The sequence below is a fragment of the Podarcis pityusensis genome (assembly GCF_964106645.2).
Source record: "Podarcis pityusensis genome assembly, chromosome: 5".
Classification (NCBI taxonomy): domain Eukaryota; kingdom Metazoa; phylum Chordata; class Lepidosauria; order Squamata; family Lacertidae; genus Podarcis; species Podarcis pityusensis.
The window spans coordinates 817834-837839 of NC_138032.1; the positions used below are offsets into that span (position 1 = coordinate 817834).

General features: G+C 49.5%; 1 protein-coding gene across 4 annotated transcripts in view; it reads left to right on the plus strand.

Moving 5' to 3' along the window:
* The window catches only part of LOC308478107 (putative cation-transporting ATPase 13A4), a 56900-nt gene that overhangs the window by 5997 nt on the left and 30897 nt on the right, over window positions 1–20006 (plus strand). For all 4 annotated transcript variants that reach the window (XM_081007387.1, XM_081007389.1, XM_081007390.1 and 1 more), the window contains exons 2-11: window positions 2058–2231; window positions 3695–3832; window positions 6876–6946; window positions 7047–7127; window positions 8487–8556; window positions 10170–10304; window positions 11368–11440; window positions 15683–15814; window positions 16760–16924; window positions 19582–19739. In XM_081007387.1, coding sequence (XP_080863513.1) covers window positions 2058–2231; window positions 3695–3832; window positions 6876–6946; window positions 7047–7127; window positions 8487–8556; window positions 10170–10304; window positions 11368–11440; window positions 15683–15814; window positions 16760–16924; window positions 19582–19739 — 1197 coding nt within the window. The remainder of the gene's footprint in view (window positions 1–2057; window positions 2232–3694; window positions 3833–6875; window positions 6947–7046; window positions 7128–8486; window positions 8557–10169; window positions 10305–11367; window positions 11441–15682; window positions 15815–16759; window positions 16925–19581; window positions 19740–20006) is intronic.

Here is a 20006-nt window from a genome sequence, read left to right on the forward strand (position 1 = left end):
TCTGTTCCATGTCCCAAGCGGCTTCAGGGGCAGGTTGGTCTCTCAACCTCCTCCATGTCAAGAGGTCTGAAAGACACCTGCTCAAAGAAGCGGATTCATGCAGATTCCGTGCATTTTCCATTTGACCCGGGGAACGCAGGAAGGATGGATTGTGATTGACATATGCAAATAGTTACAACTCAGTTGAGCAGTTGGGGGAGTGGTGCAGAAAAAACAAATTACTCCTTAACTTAAAGAAAACAAAAGAGACCATTGTGGACTTTAGGAAATGTAAATTGAATATTCAGCCACATATTATTGAGGGGAAGTGCGTGGAACAGGTCTTGGTGTTTCGATTTCTGGGAATGGAGTTGAGAGACGACCTAACCTGGGGATAAAACAGCAAAGACCTGGTGAAGAGAGCACAGCAGAGGTTAAATTTTCTGAGAATCCTCCGGAAAAACAATCTCTCAAAGGACCTGTTGATGGCATTTCACCATTGCACTGTGGAGAGTGTATTGACTTACGGTCTGTGTGTGTGGTTTGGGAGCTGCACGGTCAGGGGAAAAACAATGTTGTCCAGGGTTGTCAAGACTGCAGAGAGAATAATTGGGTGCCCTCTTCCCACCTTGGATCAAATCTATGCTTCCAGGTGCCATAAGGAAGCTGCAGAGATAGCGCAGGATAGTGATCTCTTTCAGCTTCTGCGTTCTGGAAGAAGGTACAGGGTTATAAAGGCTAGGACTAGCCGCCTGAGAAACAGTTTCTACACAAATGCCATTCTGGTTCTAAACACAGCATAAGGAGTCTCTATAGTATATTGTATTTTAAAATGGGGTTTCGAGTTTTTGGGAGTTTTTGAATGTTTTATGTAGATTTTCAATTTCATTGTTCTGTATGGGACAATGACAATAAAGATATCGTATCGTATCAGTTTGGGAAATGGGGGTGCAGCTGTACCTGGAGAAGCCATCAGGAAGTGAACCGGGATCCTTCTGCATGCCGGACAGACGCTCTTCCTCTTATCTGCCTGCTCTTTCCCATTAAATCCCAAAGTTCCCTTCTTAGTATTGTCAGGGCTGCCCAGGAAAACATGGTGGGGTTGTGTATAAAATCACTCACATGCACACATGGTCAATGAACAGAAATCAGAGAGGAGCTCGTGTGAATTTCCGGAGGCGTAGCCTACAGAATCCCTATGGTGTGGGGCTGGTTACAATTTCAAATTGCATATAAACTTGGGAGGGGACGGGAAGCACCTACCCAGGGCCAAAATGTCGAGGTTGGTCGATCAAATGTGAAATGGAATCATGGGATGGCAGAGTTGGAAAGGGGCCCAAGGGGGTCATCTAGTTCAGCCCCCAGGAATCACAAACACTGAGGCTTCCTGCAATCTCTCCTAAGGCCAGGGGTCAGCTATCGTTTTCAGCAGGGGGGCGGTCTGCGGTTCCTCGGACCTTGTGGGGGGCCGGAGTATATTTTGGAAGAAGAAAAATGGAGGAATTCCTATGCTCCACAAATAAGCCAGAGATGCATTTGAAATAAAAGGGCACATTCTACTCGTGTAAAAACACGCGGATTCCTGGACTGTCTGCGGGCCGGATTTAGAAGGCAATTGGGCCAGATCCAGCCCTCGGGCCTTAGTTTGCCTGCGCATGCCGTAGGCTTTTCATTCAAGGAGCTTGTAGGTGGAGGTGTGGGGCGGAGGTGCTTTGAACACCCAAAACAAAGATAGCAGCCGCTATCGAATCCCAAATCGGATTGGAAATTCCATCCCCAAAGCTCCTCATCTTTCCGCAAAATGTCCCAGCCTCTGGCATCTATGCACACCTTCTGCCTTTAATCCCTTTGCCCCGTGCATCTCAATATTCTTGAAGATGGCCTCTCTAGACCTGGGGAATGCAAGCTCCAGCCTCGGAGGGTGTGGGCTGTTCTTAGATTAGCATCTTGGAGGCAGAGAGCGCAATGCAGACATGTGAGTTTTGGGTGGGCAGAGATTAGGAAAGGGGCTGATTCACGAAAGGTGGGGAGAGGATGTTTCTTGACCTACGATGCTTCCCATGCCCTTTCATCTGCAGGAGATGTTTGGCTACAAAACCGAAGTCTGCCGGAGGGCCTTGTGCCTCGCTGGGTACGTCCTGTCCTGCGGAGTCCTCCTCCTCCTCTTCTACTGGAAGCCCGAGTGGGACGTGTGGGCAAACTGTGTGCCCTGCGACTTGGAAGAGGCCGACGTTGTCCTGCTCTGCACCACAGTAGGAGGAGATTTTGTTCTGGAAATGTTGGTAGTGGGAAGTTGGAAAACCCAAGGGTCTTGGCCAGGGGTTCTCAGTTTTTTGGGGTGGGGGCCCTGTCCCCCTGGTTCCATAAACTCATCCCCAGTGCACACTGCCCTATTCCACCCCATAAAAGCATTCTTCAGGTTAGCAGGTGGCACGACCCTCTAAGGAAGATAATGAAACCATAAAATTCAGAAGGGGGGCATTGTATTTTTCATCTCCAGTGCCACCCTAGATAATACCCCCCTCCAGGGGCTCTACGACCCACCAGCGCTCTAGGCACTCTATTCTCAATCCTGTGTTTTGCAAACTCGGCCCCCACTGCTTGGTTATGAAAGCTTCTTGAACTATTTGGATCCAAACCCCATTTTTAATGGCTAAATCAGACCTCAGAGGCTGCGTAGGCACCATAAATTTCAAGTGCACGGGTCCCCTCAATTAATCCTGGGAACTGTGGAGCTACAGTTCCCAGCACCCTTCGAATCATAGAATTGTAGAGTTGGAAGGGACCACTGAGGTTCATCTAGTCCAGCCTTTCTCCACCTGTGGGTCCCCAGATGTTGTTGAACTACAACTCCCATCACCCCTAGCTAGCAAGGCCAGAGCTCTGGGATGATGGGAGTTGTAGTCCAACAACATCTGGGGACCCACAGGTTGAGAACCGCTGATAGTCCAATCCCTGGCAATGCAAGGTTGTCAGCTACAGCATCCCTGACCGATGGCCACCCAACCTCCAAGGAAGGAGAGTCTACCGCCTTCCAAGCAAGACATTCCACAGCCAAGCAGCTCTTACTGTCAGAAAGGTTTTTCCGAATGTTGAGTTGGCATCTCATAACTCAAAGCCATGGGTTCGAGTCCTACCCTCCGGAGCAGGAGAACACAAACTTGTTCCCTCCTCCATGGGACAGCCCTTCAGGTGTCTGACGATGGCTCTCGTACGTCCTCTCAGTCTCCTCTTCTCCAGCTCCTTCAACCGTTCCTCATCAGGCTCAGCTTCCAGACCCTTGATTGTCCTGGCCCCCCTTCTCTGCAGACCTTCCAGCTTGTTCATATCTTTCTTAAATTGTGGTGTCCAGAAATGGACACAGGACTCCCGGTGGGGTCTGGTCAAGGGAGGAGAGGGTTCTTAATGCAGGATTCTTTCATGTGCTTTACCTGTCTCGTGCGTAAGAGGCCCAGTAAGCATCTGGGCCCAGGGAGCTTGCTCAAAAGGGGTAGAGAGTAAAGTCAGGCGGAAATCTGACTTGCCTGACCAGTGGAATAACCTCAAGTGGATTTGCCACAAGAAGCGCCAGTCTCACCCCAGTAAGTGGTTAGATGCGAGCCTGTGGCAAGGCAGGGCAGGATCCTGCCTCTTTGATCCACCCAGGTCCTCCTCATTACCTGCGCTGTGGTTCCAGGACTCATCATCATTTGGGCTTCTGCTCGCTTTTCTCCAGGACGAATTTCACGTCTACACCCGGAAGAAGGTGGTTTGGCTCTCTGTGGCCGCCCTGGCTCGCCTTGACCCCACGCACCCCCTCCTTGCTGACGAAGGCTCTCTCCTGAACAAAGTCATCGCGAGGCCGGAGTTGAAAGTAAGGGGGAACCCGGAACCGAGGGGCTGGATGGTGGCGTCACACGGGGCCCCCAATTATGATACCTGGATTTCATTTATTGATCGCCTCCTGGGAAGCATCTCAAAGCAATTTCACAATGCAATAAAAGAGCAGATACAACAATAACACCCCCCCCCCCAGTGATTTAGTTTAATTAATTCAACAAGCTGATGAGCTTGATCTGCCGATAGCTGCTTCTCAAAGTCTGAGGGTCATTTACAACTTGATGGACATCGTAGACCTTTTTAAAATGTGGCTATTTTGGGGGATGTGTGTTATTGGGTTATTGTTCTTATTTTGATTTTATATATTGTGATCTTTTCTGTGAACTATCCTGAGACCTCCGGGTATAGGTCAGTATATAAATTCTAATAATAATAATAATAACAATGATGATGATGATGATGATGATAATGGGCCCCCTAGGGAATCCTGCTGCCTCTGGGGGGGGGCTCTACCACGTGGTACGGCCCTAGGTTTCCTATATTTCAAAAAGTGAAAATCCGGACACAGAAGTTGTTGAGCTTTTTCCTGGACATCCCAGCGATTTCCGCCCGGACGCTGTTTCCGACGGCTGAATCCCGACTCTACAGTCCCGCCCCTGCAACCTGCTTGGCTCCTCCCCTCCCCTCAGCTCTGCCCACCAGAGGCTCCTCCCACTCTCACTGCTCTAGCCCCGCCCATAGAAGCCTCCTCCCATCTTCCTGGGTAGCCAAGTGCGCCTCTGGATTATCCCAGGAGATGCCATGTGCTTCCCAGAGGGGTCTGGCTGTGGCTGGGAACGCAACCCCCGGATGAGGGCTGTGCTTGCTGTTACTGCCGCCCTGCCAGGGTCATTTATTTATTTATTTTCATTTATTTTTAATGATTTTCCAAAATTTTAGACAGACAAACAAACATAAGTCTTAACTGTACTTGATCTAATCTTAGTGACATTGTTAAGTGACGTCCTCAAATCCCCCCGGCTGAATTTCAGTGTATATCATTGTAACAGTTTTCCAAAACCAATTTTTCTCATAAAATTAACATAATCACTTAACATCTTTCTTTCTTTTCATTTTAACTTTAAACACATTATTTTCTAACATCACATAATTAAATCCTAAGCCTATCTGATATTTGCAAGTTTTTCCAATTAAATTATCTTAGCGTATTTAAGTCAATAGTCTTTGAATTTCATCCATTCCTCCTGGTACTCCTCCTTGCCAGGGTGATTTATTGTTCTGTTTTACTGCATTAATGCTCCACCAGCTCCCACCCTCTTATGCAGAGGTCAGCAAACTTTTTCAGGAGGGGGCCAGTCCACTGTCCCTCAGACTTTGTGGGGGGCCAGACTATACAGTGGCGCCTCTGGTTGCGAACGGGATCCATTCCAGAGGCCCGTTCACAACATGAGCAGAACACAACACACAGCGGCGCGTCTGCACACGCACAGGTTGCGATTCACCGCTTCTGCGCATGCGCGTGATGTCATTTTGCACATCTGCGCATGCGCGAGCAGCAAAGAGCAGTGAAACCCGGAAGTAACCCTTTCCGGGACTTCAGAGTCACCGCGGGATGCAACCTGAAAAAATGTATAATGAAGCAAACTTAACATGAGGTATGACTGTATTTTTTTTTGGGGGGGAACCCAAAACGAATTCCTATGCCCCACAAAGAACCCAGAGATGCATTTTAAATAAACGCATACATTCTACTCATGTAAAAACATGCTGATTCCCGGACCATCCGCGGGCTGGATTTAGAAGGCGATTGGGCCAGATCCAGCCCCCGGGCCTTAGGTTGCCTACCCCCGCTCTTATGCATCACCCTCCAATGCTGGCTGGCAAGATTTGGAGGGTGGCATCCTTCAAGGGATGTGTTTCAGAAGGAGGCTGGGGTGCGGGCATCGGTGGAATCCCAACACCCCGAAATAATAGATCAGAAAAACGAATGCATCAGTCGTGGCTTCTGAGCGGAAAGTGAAAAGGGGCTGGACTCTGCCGGGAACAATGTCTCAGCAGAGGAGTCTGGTCCTGCGAGGAAGGCTGGCTGGGGCCGAGGGTCGTGCGGTGGCTCAGAGCCTCACCTGCAGCCCCAGAAGCTCCCTGTTCGAATCCCACCTCAGCCACCTGCAGCTCTGGAGCTTCTCTCAGCCGGGAGAGCAGCCAAGAGCGGGGGCAGCTTTCCTCCCTCTTTTTTTTAAATAACTTTTTATTCAAAATTAAAACAAATCATATTATCCAGAAACATATCATCCTTATTCCCCCCCATTTTTCCTCCCTCCCTTCCCTCCCCCCACAGAACCCACCCACCCCCCAACTTCCATCAGTTCCAGTCTTTGATTTCTCGAAAAATGCTGTTTTCTGCATGTTACACAGTAGTATAAATCCTCAAACTATTTAGCTGATTATTATCAATAAAAAGTTTGTGAATGTTTATTCAAAGCCAGCCAAGGAGTCCAGTTCGCTTTGTTGCGTCTTCAAATACTTTGTAAAGGGTTCCCATTCATCTCTAAAGTCACAGTTATCCTTGTCCCGTAGCTTGTATGTCAGTTTTGCCAGTTCTGCATAGTCCACCAATTTTTCTTGCCATGATTCTTTAGTTGGAGTTCCTTCAGTCTTCCATCCTTGTGCTATTAAAACTCTCGCGGCCGTTGTCGCATACATGAAGATGTTTTTCAGCTTTTTTGGCAGATCTTTCCCTACAATCCCTAACAAAAATTCTTCATAAAAAAAAATCCTTCCAGTAGCACCTTTAAGACCAACTAAGTTAGTTCTTGGTATGAGCTTTCGTGTGCAAGCACACTTCTTCAGAGTGTGAAGTCTGAAGTCTGAAGAAGTGTGCTTGCACACGAAAGCTCATACCAAGAACTAACTTAGTTGGTCTTAAAGGTGCTACTGGAAGGATTTTTTTTATTTTGACTATGGCAGACCAACACGGCTACCTATCTGTAACTAAAAAATTCTTCAGGCTTTTTAACAAATGTTAAATGGAACAGCTTTCCTCCCTTGACACTTGCACCCATTGTTTGGTTTTCCAGGCGAGGTGCCTCCAAGTGCAGAAGATCCGATATGCCTGGGACTTTTCTGCCAAGCGGTTCGTGAAGGTCGGGTGAGTCACCTTGCGCCCGGCTGCCGCCTGTCGCCGGCAAAGCACTGGGCAGGAACAAAGGCTCTCTTGTGGTGCTACGGCAGGTCTCCTTCTCTTGCAGGGTCCTTGAGGAGACACACACCTGCGCAGAGATCCATGCAAAGTTTGGGTCTGGGCTGACCAGCGCAGAGCAGGGCATCAGGTACTTGCTTCACAGAATCCTAGAGTTGGACGGGACCCCCAGAGCTCATCTAGTCCAGCCCCCTGCAAAGCAGGAATCAGAACATGCATGCATCCAATATGGAAGAAGTTGTGGTTGGTCTAAAATCAGCCGCTCAAAGCATCATCATCATCATCATCACTTTTCGTTTGTATACCGCCTTTCTATCTTACAATACTCAAGGCGGTTTGCAAGCTGAAGAAACAAAGAATGTACAGCAATCTAATGCAATACAAAAATGTGATAATAAAACAGCTTTAAAATAAGCAATCTACATCAAATAAAGTAACATTCAACAATCATTAGAATAGTATAGAATGATATCAGCATATAAAAATTAAACAGAAACCCACTCTTAACAATTACAACAAATAATTTCCAAACTACAATCAATAAAACAACGGCAAGCCCCAGTGCATAAAATACCGTATTTTTTGCACCACAACAGTCACTTTTTTCCTCCTAAAAAGTAAGGGGAAATGTCTGTGCGTGTTATGGAGGGAATGCCTACGGGTGGCATGCCTACGGATTTTCCTCCTCTAAAAACTACGTGCGTGTTATGGTCGGGTGCGTGTTATAGAGCGAAAAATACGGTAATACAATACAAATTGAGAAGCAGAGACTGGAGGGTGAGGCAAGGCAGGTGGGAGGAGGTCTTGCCTGGTGGAGTCTCTCCCCTCACCTTGGCAGGAGCGGCGGGGGTCTCCAAAAGGGCAGGCAGGAGCCCCACACAGGGCTAGCTCAGTCCGTGGAGCACGAGACTCCGAATCTCAGAGTTGTGGGTTTGAGTCCCGTGCTGGACAAGAAGATTCCTGCATTGCAGGGGGGTGGGATTGGTGATGACCCTCGTTGTCCCTTCCAACTCTTATGGCCCTCACATGCCATCCCTCTGAGATGGAAGCCCCAGAGAGTCGGGGGGGGGGGACAGAACCCCCACGGAGGTCCCTTCTGCAAGGTGGCACCAAGAAGATTGCAAGCAGGCATCCTTCAAAGGGCACAGCCGGTTCATGTCCCTGATGAACCAGGCCCCTTACGGGGTGGGGAACGTCCTCCTGACGTCCGCCCCCTTTCTGTCCCTTAAAAGCTCCTGCTGTTTGCCTCCCCCTTGCCCCCCCCCCCGGCGTGGGAAGGGGTGGCAGGTGCCTCAGGAGCCCCTTGTATTTCAATTAATTGATTGTGATTTTATGTAAACTGTGTTACTTTTGCTGTTGTTGGCCGCTCTGAGCCTGGCTTCGGCTGGGGAGGGTGGGATATAAATAAAATTTTATTATTATATTATTATTATTAGTGGTGGACCAGCCATCCCATGGACTCCCTTTTCTCTCTCTTGGTCATCTGCAGGAGGGTCATCTGTGGACCCAACGCCATCGACGTCGAGATCGCGCCCGTCTGGAAGCTGCTCTTCAAAGAGGTGCTTCTTCCTGCCAGGAGGCAGCTATCTCTGTTTATCTATGTCTATCTTGCTGCAAATACTCTTATCTTTTTTTTGTACAGTGGTACCTTGGTTCCCAAACTCAATCTGTTCCCAGAGTTCGTTCCAAAACCGAAGCGTTCCAAAACCAAGGCACACTTTCCCATAGAAAGTAATGCAAAATGGATTAATCTACTGAACTGGGTTCCACACAGTCACAAAAACTGAAAAAGCCTCAAAAAGAAAAACACAAAATAAATAGCAAAACCAAAAGCGCCAAATACAGTGGTACCTTGGTTGTCGAACTTAATCCGTTCCAGAAGTCCGTTTGACTTCTGAAATGTTCGAAAACCAAGGCGCGGCTTCTGATTGGTGCAGGTGCCCCGGGAAACAAGAGCCAACAGCTGCATCGGTAGTTCGGCTTCTGAAAAACGTTTGAAAACCAGAACACTTATTTCCGGGTTTCTGGTGTTTGGGAATCAAGGCTTTTGAGAACCAAGGTACCACTGTAAATTGCTTTGAGAGGGTTTTTGTTTTGTTTTGTTTTTTTACAATCAAGTGGTGTATAAATCTTTACAAAATGTCATGTTCTTTATTTATTCTTTATTAAATTTATGTACTGTACCTCCCCATCACAGGGTTTATGGTATCAAGGCCCACGAATGCATCACATAATAGGCAGCTGAAGAATCGTCCTCTCCTGCCTCTTTCCTTGAGGTCCTCCTTGGCTCCTGGTGGTTGGGCCCTGTTAGCTGCTCCCCATCTCCAGGGTGACGCTGCCCTGCCGGGAAGCCAAGGCAGGCAGATTAGCCCTTTAATCAACAAGAGATTTAGCCTGCTCCCGCCAGAACATCCTGCTCTCACTCCAGCGGCCAGTCCTGCCACCATCATCATTCGGAATTTGGAGATTTTGGGAACTGACCGAGAGCCAAGTCGGTCTCATGAAAGCCTGGCTTGCAAAGAGGCCTCCGGGGAGGAATTAGGCCCCCCATGCTGGGCCAAATGTGAGGTGGGAGGGGCGGCCTTTTCTGAGTCACGGTTGGACCAAAGGGGGGGGGAGGAAGTTTCCAGGGGGCAGGGATGCTGAGCCTCAGTGGGGCACCCCAGAAGTTGCCCATCTCCCATCAGCCCCAGGAAGATGCCAGCATGGCCAGGGGTCAGGGAGGGGGAGAAGGAGAGGAGTTGGAGACCCCCACCCACCCAATGATCTTGACTTTTCTGCAGGGCAGAAAGATTCAGAGACTCCCCATTTCCTTCCCCTCCAAACCACCAGCCCAGCCCTCTGAAAAGCACCCTAGTTTCTGGTTCCCCCACATCTGTTTATTTTATTTAGTTCATCAAATTTATATACCACTTGATTGCAAAACAACAACAACAACCACCCTCAAAGCAGTTTACCAAAAGTTTAAGCAATCAAAATCCAGAGAAATGCCAGAGAGAAGGTTTTGCTTGGGCTACTTTTGTATCGCTAAGAGAGCGCCGCCAATTCGTTCAGGATGGGGCAAGGCTCCTGCTCTTGGTGTGGCCAAGGGGCACAAGGGGTGGGTCGTGGCAGAAAGCCGCCTGCGAGTGCCCCTCACCCAGCCTCCCCTCTCTTTTCTGTTGCTGGGCAGGTGCTGAACCCGTTCTACGTCTTCCAGCTGTTCAGCGTCTGCCTGTGGTTTGCGGAGGAATACATTGAGTACTCTGTGGCCATCATCCTCATGTCTCTACTCTCCATCTCTCTCACCGTGTATGACCTCAGGAAGGTGAGCAGGAGGGAGGGGTCTCGCCCAGGTAGGCGGGGTGGGGGGGTGGGCACCTCATCGACCTCAGGCCATGCCGGAATTAAAGGTAAAGGGACCCCTGACCATTAGGTCCAGTTGTGGCCGACTCTGGGGTTGCGGCGCTCATCTCGCTTTCTTGGCTGAGGGAGCCGGCGTACAGCTTCCGGGTCATGTGGCCAGCATGACTAAGCCGCTTCTGGCGAACCAGAGCAGCGCACGGAAATGCCATTTACCTTCCCGCCAGTATTTATCTACTTGCACTTTGACGTGCTTTCGAACTGCTAGGTTGGCAGGAGCAGGGACCGAGCAACGGGAGCTCACCCCGTCAAGGGGATTCAAACCAACCTTCTGATCGGCAAGTTCTAGGCTCTGTGATTTAACCCACAGCACCACCCACATCCCTAGTGCTTTAGCTCACGGCCCCACTCCCTTGCCCCCCCCCAAAAAAAATTAAAGGGAAAAAAAGCTGAATGTACATTTCCAAAATATAAGATAAAAAACAAATAAAATGAAACCCGCGTACAGTAGCCGTGTTTTGTGTTGTGTAGGCTCCTATGATGTAAGTCATGGGCCCCACCTGCTACCCTGGTCCCTGTAGGATCTGATCACAAGAGCAGGACTCTTCCCTCCTGTGGTTTCCAGCAACTGGGATTCAGAAGCACGACTGCCTCCAACTGGGAAGAGAGTGTGGCCAGCAGCCATCCATAGCCCTCTCCCCCTTCATGAATTTGCCCAGTCCTCTTTGACAGCCATCCAAGTTGCTGGCTGTCTCTGCCTCCAGTGGGAGGGAGTTCCGCAGTTTAACTCTGTGCTGTGTGAAGAAGACTTTGCAGCTGGAATCCTGCGAGGTCGGAAGGGCCCCTTCAAAGCAGGGAGCTGACCTCCCTACAGCTGCTGCCTGGGCTGTAAACTGGTTGGCTGGGATACCAATCCTGTTCCCTTTCCTGGCGCTGGAAGCGCATCAGGGAAACGAGGGCCAGGGGCCGTTGGGCGGCTCTTGGCTGCTTCCCAGAGAGATGCGCCTCTTTTCTTTCCATGTCCACAGCAATCCGTGAAGCTGCACCGGCTGGTGGAATCCCACAATGGCGTCCTGGTCAAGGTCCTCAGGAAGGAAACCGGTGAGCCCAGGACCAGGGCAGGTCCCTCTCCCTGCTGTCTGCTGCATCGCTCTGGGCAGGGAGGGTCCGGATCTCCTCTCCCCCTCCCTTCTCTGCCTTCCCTCCACCTCCACTGCAGCCCAGGAGTTGGAAGGGATCCCCAAAGGTCCTCTAGTCCAGCCCTCTGCAAGGCAGGAATCGTGGCTGAGGGTGAGGTGCGGAAGGGAACTGTCTGATGTGGGAATGTTGTAGATACTAGGAGAGGATACAGCGGTACCTCGGGTTACAGACGCTTCAGGTTACAGACTCTGCTATCCCAGAAATAGTACAGTCATACCTCGGGTTAAATGTGCTTCAGGTTGAGCGTTTTCAGGCTACGCTCCACGGCGACCCGGAAGTAACGGAGCATGTTACTTCTGGGTTTCGCCACTTGCGCATGCGCAGACGATCAAAATGATGTCACGAGCATGCACGGAAGCGGCGAATCGCGACCCACGCAGACGTGGGTTGCATTCGCTTCAGGATGCAAACGGGGCTCCGGAACAGATCCTGTTCGCATCCAGAGGTACCACTGTACCGCAGGTTAAGAACTTTGCTTCAGGGTGAGAACAGAAATTGTGCTCCGGCGGCGTGGCGGCAGCAGGAGGCCCCATTAGCTAAAGTGGTGCTTCTGGTTAAGAACAGTTTCAGGTTAAGAACGGACCTCCAGAACGAATTAAGTACTTAACCCGAGGTACCACTGTATATTGATTTAATAGTATCCTTCCTCTCTCACGCTTGTGAGTCAACAGCAGAGTGCATTCCCCAAAACACACAGCAGTGGAGGAAGCTGCAAGGGCGCCTGGGGCGGAGCGCCCAGGGGCAGAGCGAGCCACCCATGGGGCGGGGCGCACTGCGGGGCCTCTGGAGTCTGCCTGCCTCCTCCCACTCAGCCACCCTATAGTTGGGGGGGGGAGGCAGCAGGTGGACTGTTTGGGCAGGACAGACACATGGCTCAGGGGCGCTACAGGCTCCGTGGTGAGTGCCACCCGGCATTTTGTCACCCTCCTCAGTGGTGACACCCGGGGAGAACCGCCCCCCCACCTCCCTTCCTCCGCCCCTGAATATCTAGCAGAAAGCTAGTTAGTAGATTCATTTGAATCTCTTTACTTTAGCAATCCAATCTGGCTTCGTTCAGATTGGAGTATATTCCTGGTAAGACCCCTTTTATCCCTCCTAAAAAGAAGAAAGATACAAGAAGCTTCTTTTACAAGTAACAAGAAGTTTACTCACATTCAGTTCACAGTTGGATCCCTGAAGGCAGGCTTCAGCTTGCAGTTACAGATACAGTGTGGCTGACATCCTTGTAAGGATGAGCCCATGTGCTGCTGGCAGAGAGCCAGCAGTGCAGTCCAAGAGAAAAAAGGGTGACTGGAGCTTTTGTGGGGTCTGCAAGGGTCACGCCCATCTACCTGGTCACTAACAGTAGCAGCAGAGAAAACATGTTCCCCTCTTTATTTTCAGCTTTCTTGGGCACATGAAACTAACCACAATTACCTTGAATTTCTGCTTAACCCTCAAGAAAGAAGGGCATTTTTGCTGGCCCGGTTTAATTCAAATCCATCCGACCTCCTTTGGGGAATGTTCTCAGGCAGGGGGGAAGGAGAAAGAACTTGCCCAGGTGAAGACCACCTGGTGGAAACCCTCACACATATGGTTCTCAGTTGTAAACTATATGCTGATCTCGGTCAGCAATTTTTGGATCAACTCTGTATCCCCAAATGGAAACCAGAGTCAGAGGTCATACATTTTCCATCACTGGGGAATGATCAGGAGCTCACCAAGTTAGTGGCTAAATATCTCTCTTTGGTTTTTTGTCGTTGAAATACACTGCAGACGTCTGATCTCCCTGGAGACCTAGAGATGTGACAATAGACTGCTCTGCCTCCTTTCTTTTAGCAAATGTTTTGTGCCACTGGGGAAGTGGGAATTCTGTATTGATCTGTTTTGGATGTTTGAATGTTATGCCAATAAAAGGTTTGATAATGATCTACCTGGACACATGCAGCGGAGGATGCTCCAGGAAGTTCAACTGCCTGGACAAACATCCCCCTGTCTGTGTCCACTCTACGCAAACAAGGAATGTTGTATTTGGCTGCTCCAATGGATTACCTCCCACATTTTAATGCACCTTCCCTCTCCACCTGGCCCTTGAGATGGGTGTTTCTGTTTGCCCATCTGCTCAGCTCCAAGGAAAGGAACGCTTTGTCTTTGTTTAGGTAGGACAAGGGAGTAAAGTCAGTAAAGGACTGGGACATTTGCAGGGAAACCAAAATGCTTGTTTACAAAGCTATTGTACTTCCCACCTTACTATATGCTTCTGAAACATGGACCACTTCTAAACGCCATCTCCAAATCCTCGAAAGATTCCATCAAGGGGGTCGCCAAAAATTTTTACACATCACTTGGGAAAACAGGCAAACTAATGCCAGTGTACTGGAAGAAGCAAAGATCACCAGCGTTGAAGCAATGATTCTTCAACATCAACATTGCTGGACTGGTCATGTTGTGCGGATGCCTGATGATCGTCTTCCAAAGCAACTCCTCTATTCCAAACTTTAAAATGGAAAGCGTAATGCTGGTGGTCAACAAAAGAGATTTAAATACAGTCTCAAGGCAAATCTAAAAAAATGTAGCATAAACACCAACAACTGGGAAACACTGGCCTGCGAGCACTTCAGTTGGAGAACAGCCTTGACCAAAGGTGTCCTGGGCTTTGAAAACACTCAAACTCGGGACGCAAGGAAGAAACGTGCCAAGAGGAAGGCACGCTTGGCAAATCCACACCGGGATCAACTCCTGTCCGGAAACCAATGTCCCCACTGTGGAAGGACGTGTGGATCCAGAATTGGCCTCCACAGTCACTTACGGACTCACTTTTAAAACTGTGTTCATGGAAGACAATCTTACTCGGCTATGAGGGATTGCCAAAGAAGAAGGAAGAAGGACAATGGAGGCTCCACTGTTCAGTTAGGGCAGGTGCTGCTACACTAAAAGATCAATTTCCTCCAAATGATTAACCATGGAACCAGAGACCTGACCTGAAGCCCAGTTGCTGCTGCCTGATTTTAAGCAGAAAAACCTGAGGTTCCGAATGCCAGAGGAAATGTACTGATGTGCTAAATGCTTCGGTGGTTCTTTGTTTAAATTCACTGGTCCTTCCTGTGCGAGGAGCTCATGTTGGCAGGGGACCCGGGTTCTAATCCTTGCAGCTGCCTCAGGGCTGTTAGCAGAAGCTGCTAGTTGGCTAAGGGTGCTGGGAATTGTGGCTCGGGTATGTGTGTTAAACTACAGTTCCCTGGATTCCCAGAGTGGTGGGGAATGGGGAATATGCTTTAGACGTGTGGGGTGTGTGCAGCCCGAATCCAGAAAGTGTGGGGCATGGCAGACTTTCCTGAGTCACCAAGAGGGTTGGGTGAAGCTGGCACAGTAAGGATGCATTAAATAACAGTTTGCAGACCAAGTCCTCATGTGGAAGCAGGGAGGGGCATTTCTGGTTTCTCTCCGTTTCTCCATTTCCCACATTTCTGCATCAGTGAATAGCACATCAGTATGCAATTTTGCCCAACGCACATTTCTGTATGTTGCTTTGACTACTATATGCACTTTCTGAGCACACATTACCCAAGCCTGAGCCATTTAAGGCTTTAAACACGAACGGGAGCACCTTGGATTGGGTGCCGAAATGAACTGGCAGCTGTTTGGAAGGGGGTGTTATACAACATCTAAATTAACTTCAAGTGGAATAAAACTCTTGTCCCTCTAGTGCAAGAAATCTTCCTTTTGCAGCTAGGAAAGTAATGGGGAAATGCACGGGAAAGTGTGTGATGCACAAACAATTACAGTGGTACCTCGGGTTACAGACGCTTCAGGTTACATACACTTCAGGTTACAGACTCCGCTAATCCAGAAATAGTGCTTCAGGTTAAGAATTTTGCTTCAGGATAAGAACAGAAATCGGGCTCTGGCGGTGCGGCAGCAGCAGGAGGCCCCATTAGCTAAAGTGGTGCTTCAGGTTAAGAACAGTTTCAGGTTAAGAACGGACCTCCAGAATGAATTAAGTACTTAAACCAAGATACCACTGTAACAGGAAGACGTCCAGTCACCCCACAAGAGAATTGGGGTGAATGCGGGGGGGGGGGGAGAAGGGGCTCCTGCCCCACAGCTTCTACTCACTCCTCTTGATGTTCCAGAGAAACCTTTGCCTCTCTCCACTCCAACCAGGTGTCCAAGAGGTGGAATCTCGCCATCTGGTGCCCGGAGACACCCTGGTTTTGGGAGGGGGCAGGAGCCTGTTGCCCTGTGACGCCGTCCTGATCCATGGCCAGTGCGTTGTGAACGAAGCCATGCTGACAGGTGAGGAGGAGGAGGGTGGTGTCACCTTGTGCGGCTGAGGGATGCTCCCAGGGGGCAAGGGTGCTGTGCCTGGGTGAAGATGCCCAGGGAAAGTGGCAGCCCCAGAGCCAAGCGCCAGGAGCCAGACTCAGCAGCGCAGGAAGAGGCAGAAGCTGCCACAAAATCGGGGCCGGATTGAGGTTGAATGCGGCCCTCAGCTCTGAAGCTAATTGGGCCCTTTACATGTCCAGCTGTCCTTTGTCAACAACAAATTGTCGCTGTTTCTTTCATTTTGAATATATGCTATATGGTAATTGATGGACCTCATAGGTATCTCAGGCCATTTGCACATCACAAAATATGTATTTTATCAAAGCAATTGTTGAACCGAAATACAGTTAAGAAGAAGTCTATTAATGGTGAAATAATTATTAAGTTTTAACTTAAAATGGTTTTTTATTCATAACTAACTTAACATTGGCATTTGGCAATAACAAAAGTTCCTTTAGAAACGCAGTTTACAAAGACTCATAAACTAGTCTCTAGAAACGTGCTATAACATGAAATAATAATAGGTGTAAATATATGATTCAAACTACTAATAATTAAAAGTTGCAGAATGTAGGCACCCTAGATATAGAAAGGAGCAAACCAGGGATATTTGAGGGAGCAGGCGAGCAGGCAGGGCCCCTGACTTATATCATAGGAGCCGACACAACACAAAACACAGTTGCTGTACGTAGGTTTTATTTTATTTGGTTTTTATTTTATATTTTGGAAATGTGCATCCAGTTTTTTCCTTTACATTTTTTTTGGGGCCCCCCAAGAGACTGGGGCCCTAAGCTAGAGCTTGTTGAGCTTATACGTAAATCCAGCACTGCACAGAATCCTAGAACTGGGAAGGGATTCCCAGAGGTCCTCTAGTCCTCCCCATTGCCTCTTTAATGCAAGTCTGCTCTCCTCCAGGAGAGAGCATCCCAGTCACAAAGACCTGCTTGCCCGGGGACGACCAGGACAGCGGCCGGCCTTGGCGAGAGAGCTGTGCGGAGGATTTCCGGAGACACCTTCTTTTCTGTGGGACGGAGGTCATCCAGTCCAAGGGTCCAGTGAGAGCCGTCGTTCTGCGGACTGGTGGGTGACAGCATTGGCCGGGAGCAGGGCGTTGGGGGGAGGCGGGGGGAGGGGACTTCTGCCCCATTTGCTGAGCATCACCCTGTCACCTCCTGAATTGTAGAACTGTAGAGTTGAGAGGGGCCCCCAGAGGCCATCCATCCCAACCCCCGGCAATGCAGGAATCGCAGCTCAGGAATCCCTGATGGGGGACCACCCAGCCATCTCGTTCCCTCTCTCCTCCGTCCCTAAGGTCAGTGCAGAGAGGCCTCTGGGTTGGCCCAGTCCAGGCACCAGATCTGAACTGGGGGCCCTTCTCCCAGATGAGCCAGGGGGGCTCTGGAGTGGCTTCAGGGCTTTGCAGAATCCGACCCCCCCCCGGACATGCTCTCTTCACCTGTGCAAGGTGAATGGCATCGTTTTTACCCCATGTGCCCCTCCCCTTCGCCTGAGCACATGGTGGAGTCCTGGGCTGCGGTCTACAAAGAGGGAAGGGGGTGAGATTCTGCTCTCCAGCAAGCTTCCTAGCCCAATCCATACAGGGGGAGCCAAAAGGAAGACAACTAGTCAAGGTTTATTTATGTCATTCATCTACAAAAATATTTATATGCTGCTAGTTCACAGTGGGGACGGGACGTGGGTGGCGCTGTGGTCTAAGCCACTGAGCCTCTTGGGCTTGCTGATCATAAGGTCGGCGGTTCAAATCCCCGCGACAGGGTGAGCTCCTGTTGCTCGGTCCCTGCTCCTGTCCACCTAGCAGTTCGAAAGCACGTCAAAGTGCAAGTAGATAAATAGGTACCGCTCCAGCGGGAAGGTAAACGGCATTTCTGTACGCTGCTCTGGTTTGCCAGAAGCGGCTTAGTCATGCTGGCCTCATGACCCGGAAGCTGTACGCCAGCTCTCTCGGCCAATAAAGCGAGATGAGCGCTGCAACCCCAGAGTTGTCTGTGACTGGACTTAACTGTCCAGGGGTACCTTTACCTTTTACCTTAGTTCACAGGGGAGAAAAAGCAAAGTGATTCACAGTATTTATTGCATAAAGGCATATAGCAAAAACCGTATTTAAAAAAATAATAATTAACCATCAATTAACCATTCAGAGAAACCAAGCCTCCACTATCTCCATATTCCACTTCTCATCTTCTGCCCTGAACCCTCACTTCGGGAACTGCAGCCCCAAACTCCCAAGCCTTCCCTAACCCCACCCTGAGCCCAGCCCCACATTTAGGGACTTGTAACTCAGAGCTGTTGGGCGTTGAGGCTCCCCTTTTGCTGTTTGCATTTTGGGTGCCATCCCACAGGAGGCAGCAACAGCCACTCATCTTGATGGCTTTAGAAAAGGATTGTGCAAATTCATGGAGGAAGAGAAGACTAGCCAGGAGGGCTGTTGGTCTGCCCTCAGATATTATTACATTGCATCACATTATTATATGAGGCGGTCATGCTTCTGAATCCTGGGGGAATGTTCAGGGTGGCAGGAGAGGATATATTGTTTATTAATACCCTTCCTAACTTGCACTAGCAAGATCCTTTACTTAGCGGAGTTACATTCCCCTTTTTACATGCACAGCAGATAGCTGGTTGCAGGCTCGTGTGAGCCTCTCACTATTATACAATTCAGTCTGTCTCAGATTGAATTGTATGTTCCTGGTATGTTCCCTTGAATCCCTCTTAAAATGATGATGATGATGATGATGATGATGATGATGATGATGATAATTCATTATTTATACCCCGCCCATCTGGCTGAGTTTCCCCAGCCACTCTGGGCGGCTCCCAATCGAGTGTTAAAAACAATACAGCATTAAATATTAAAATCTTCCCTGAACAGGGCTGCCTTCAGATGTCTTTTCAAGATAGGATAGCTGCTTATTTCCTTGACATCTGATGGGAGGGCGTTCCACAGGGCGGGCGCCACTACTGAGAAGGCCCTCTGCCTGGTTCTCTGTAACCTCGCTTCTCGCAGGGAGGGAACTGCCAGAAGGCCCTCGGAGCTGGACCTCAGTGTCCGGGTAGAACGATGGGGGTGGAGACGCTCCTTCAGGTCTACTGGGCCGGGGTCGTTTAAAGCTTTCAAGGTCAGCACCAACACTTTGAATGCGACAATCTTATTCAAAATCAATAAAAGAAGTTTACTCACATCAGTTCACAGTTGGCTTCCTGAAGGCAGACTTAGTTACAAATATGTACGTGTGGATCTACCCCATATGGGAGAATAATCCCAGTGCTTTTGCTAGCTGAGAGCTAGCAGAGCAGTCCTAGCTAGAAGTTGGTCAAACAAAGAAGGAAGTCAAAAAGAGAGGGAATTGCTGCTTGACTTGTCCTTTTGTTACCTGGACAGGTAAGGTCAAGCCCACCTTTAGTCACATGCAAAGCAAGGATGTTCCAGCCAGGAGGAACAGGAAGTTTCGACTGGCTGGACCAAACATTCCCTCGCATGTCTGCTCTAGCATTACAAAGAATGTTGTACTTGACTGCCTCTCATGGATCACATCCCACAAATCCCAGTTGCTGGAAAACAAAGGCGGGGAGAGTTGTCCTTGTGCTCAGATCCTGCCTTCAGATTTTCCCCACTGGGGCATCTGCTCGGCCACTGTGGGAGCAGGGTGCTGGACGGGGTGGGCCACTGGCCTCATCCAGCCCAGGCTCTTCTCAGCTTCTCCTGCTCTGCCTTCCAGGTTTCAACACAGCGAAAGGCGACCTGGTGAGGTCCATTCTGTACCCAAAGTCCCTGAATTTCCGCCTCTACAGGGATGGCATCCGCTTCCTCCTCTGCCTCATTGGGATCGCGGCCGTCGGGATGGTCTATGCCGTCTGCGTCTTTGTCCTCAACGGGGTGAGTGGTTGGCGCCCAAAGAGTGGATCTCCCATGGGATCCTCCAGGGGGAGGGGAGAACCCTGCTCAGAAACCCCTCCCTTCAGAAACCAGGGAGACACTCTTTGCGCAGATGTGACACACACACACACACACACACACACACACACAATTTTTATTTATTTTCCATTTAATATTATACATTCACATCATTATTATCTACTTTTCCTCCCTGGCTCTTTAGAGCCTATCAACCTCCTTCCCTCCGGCCTCAGGGCTTTCAAAATT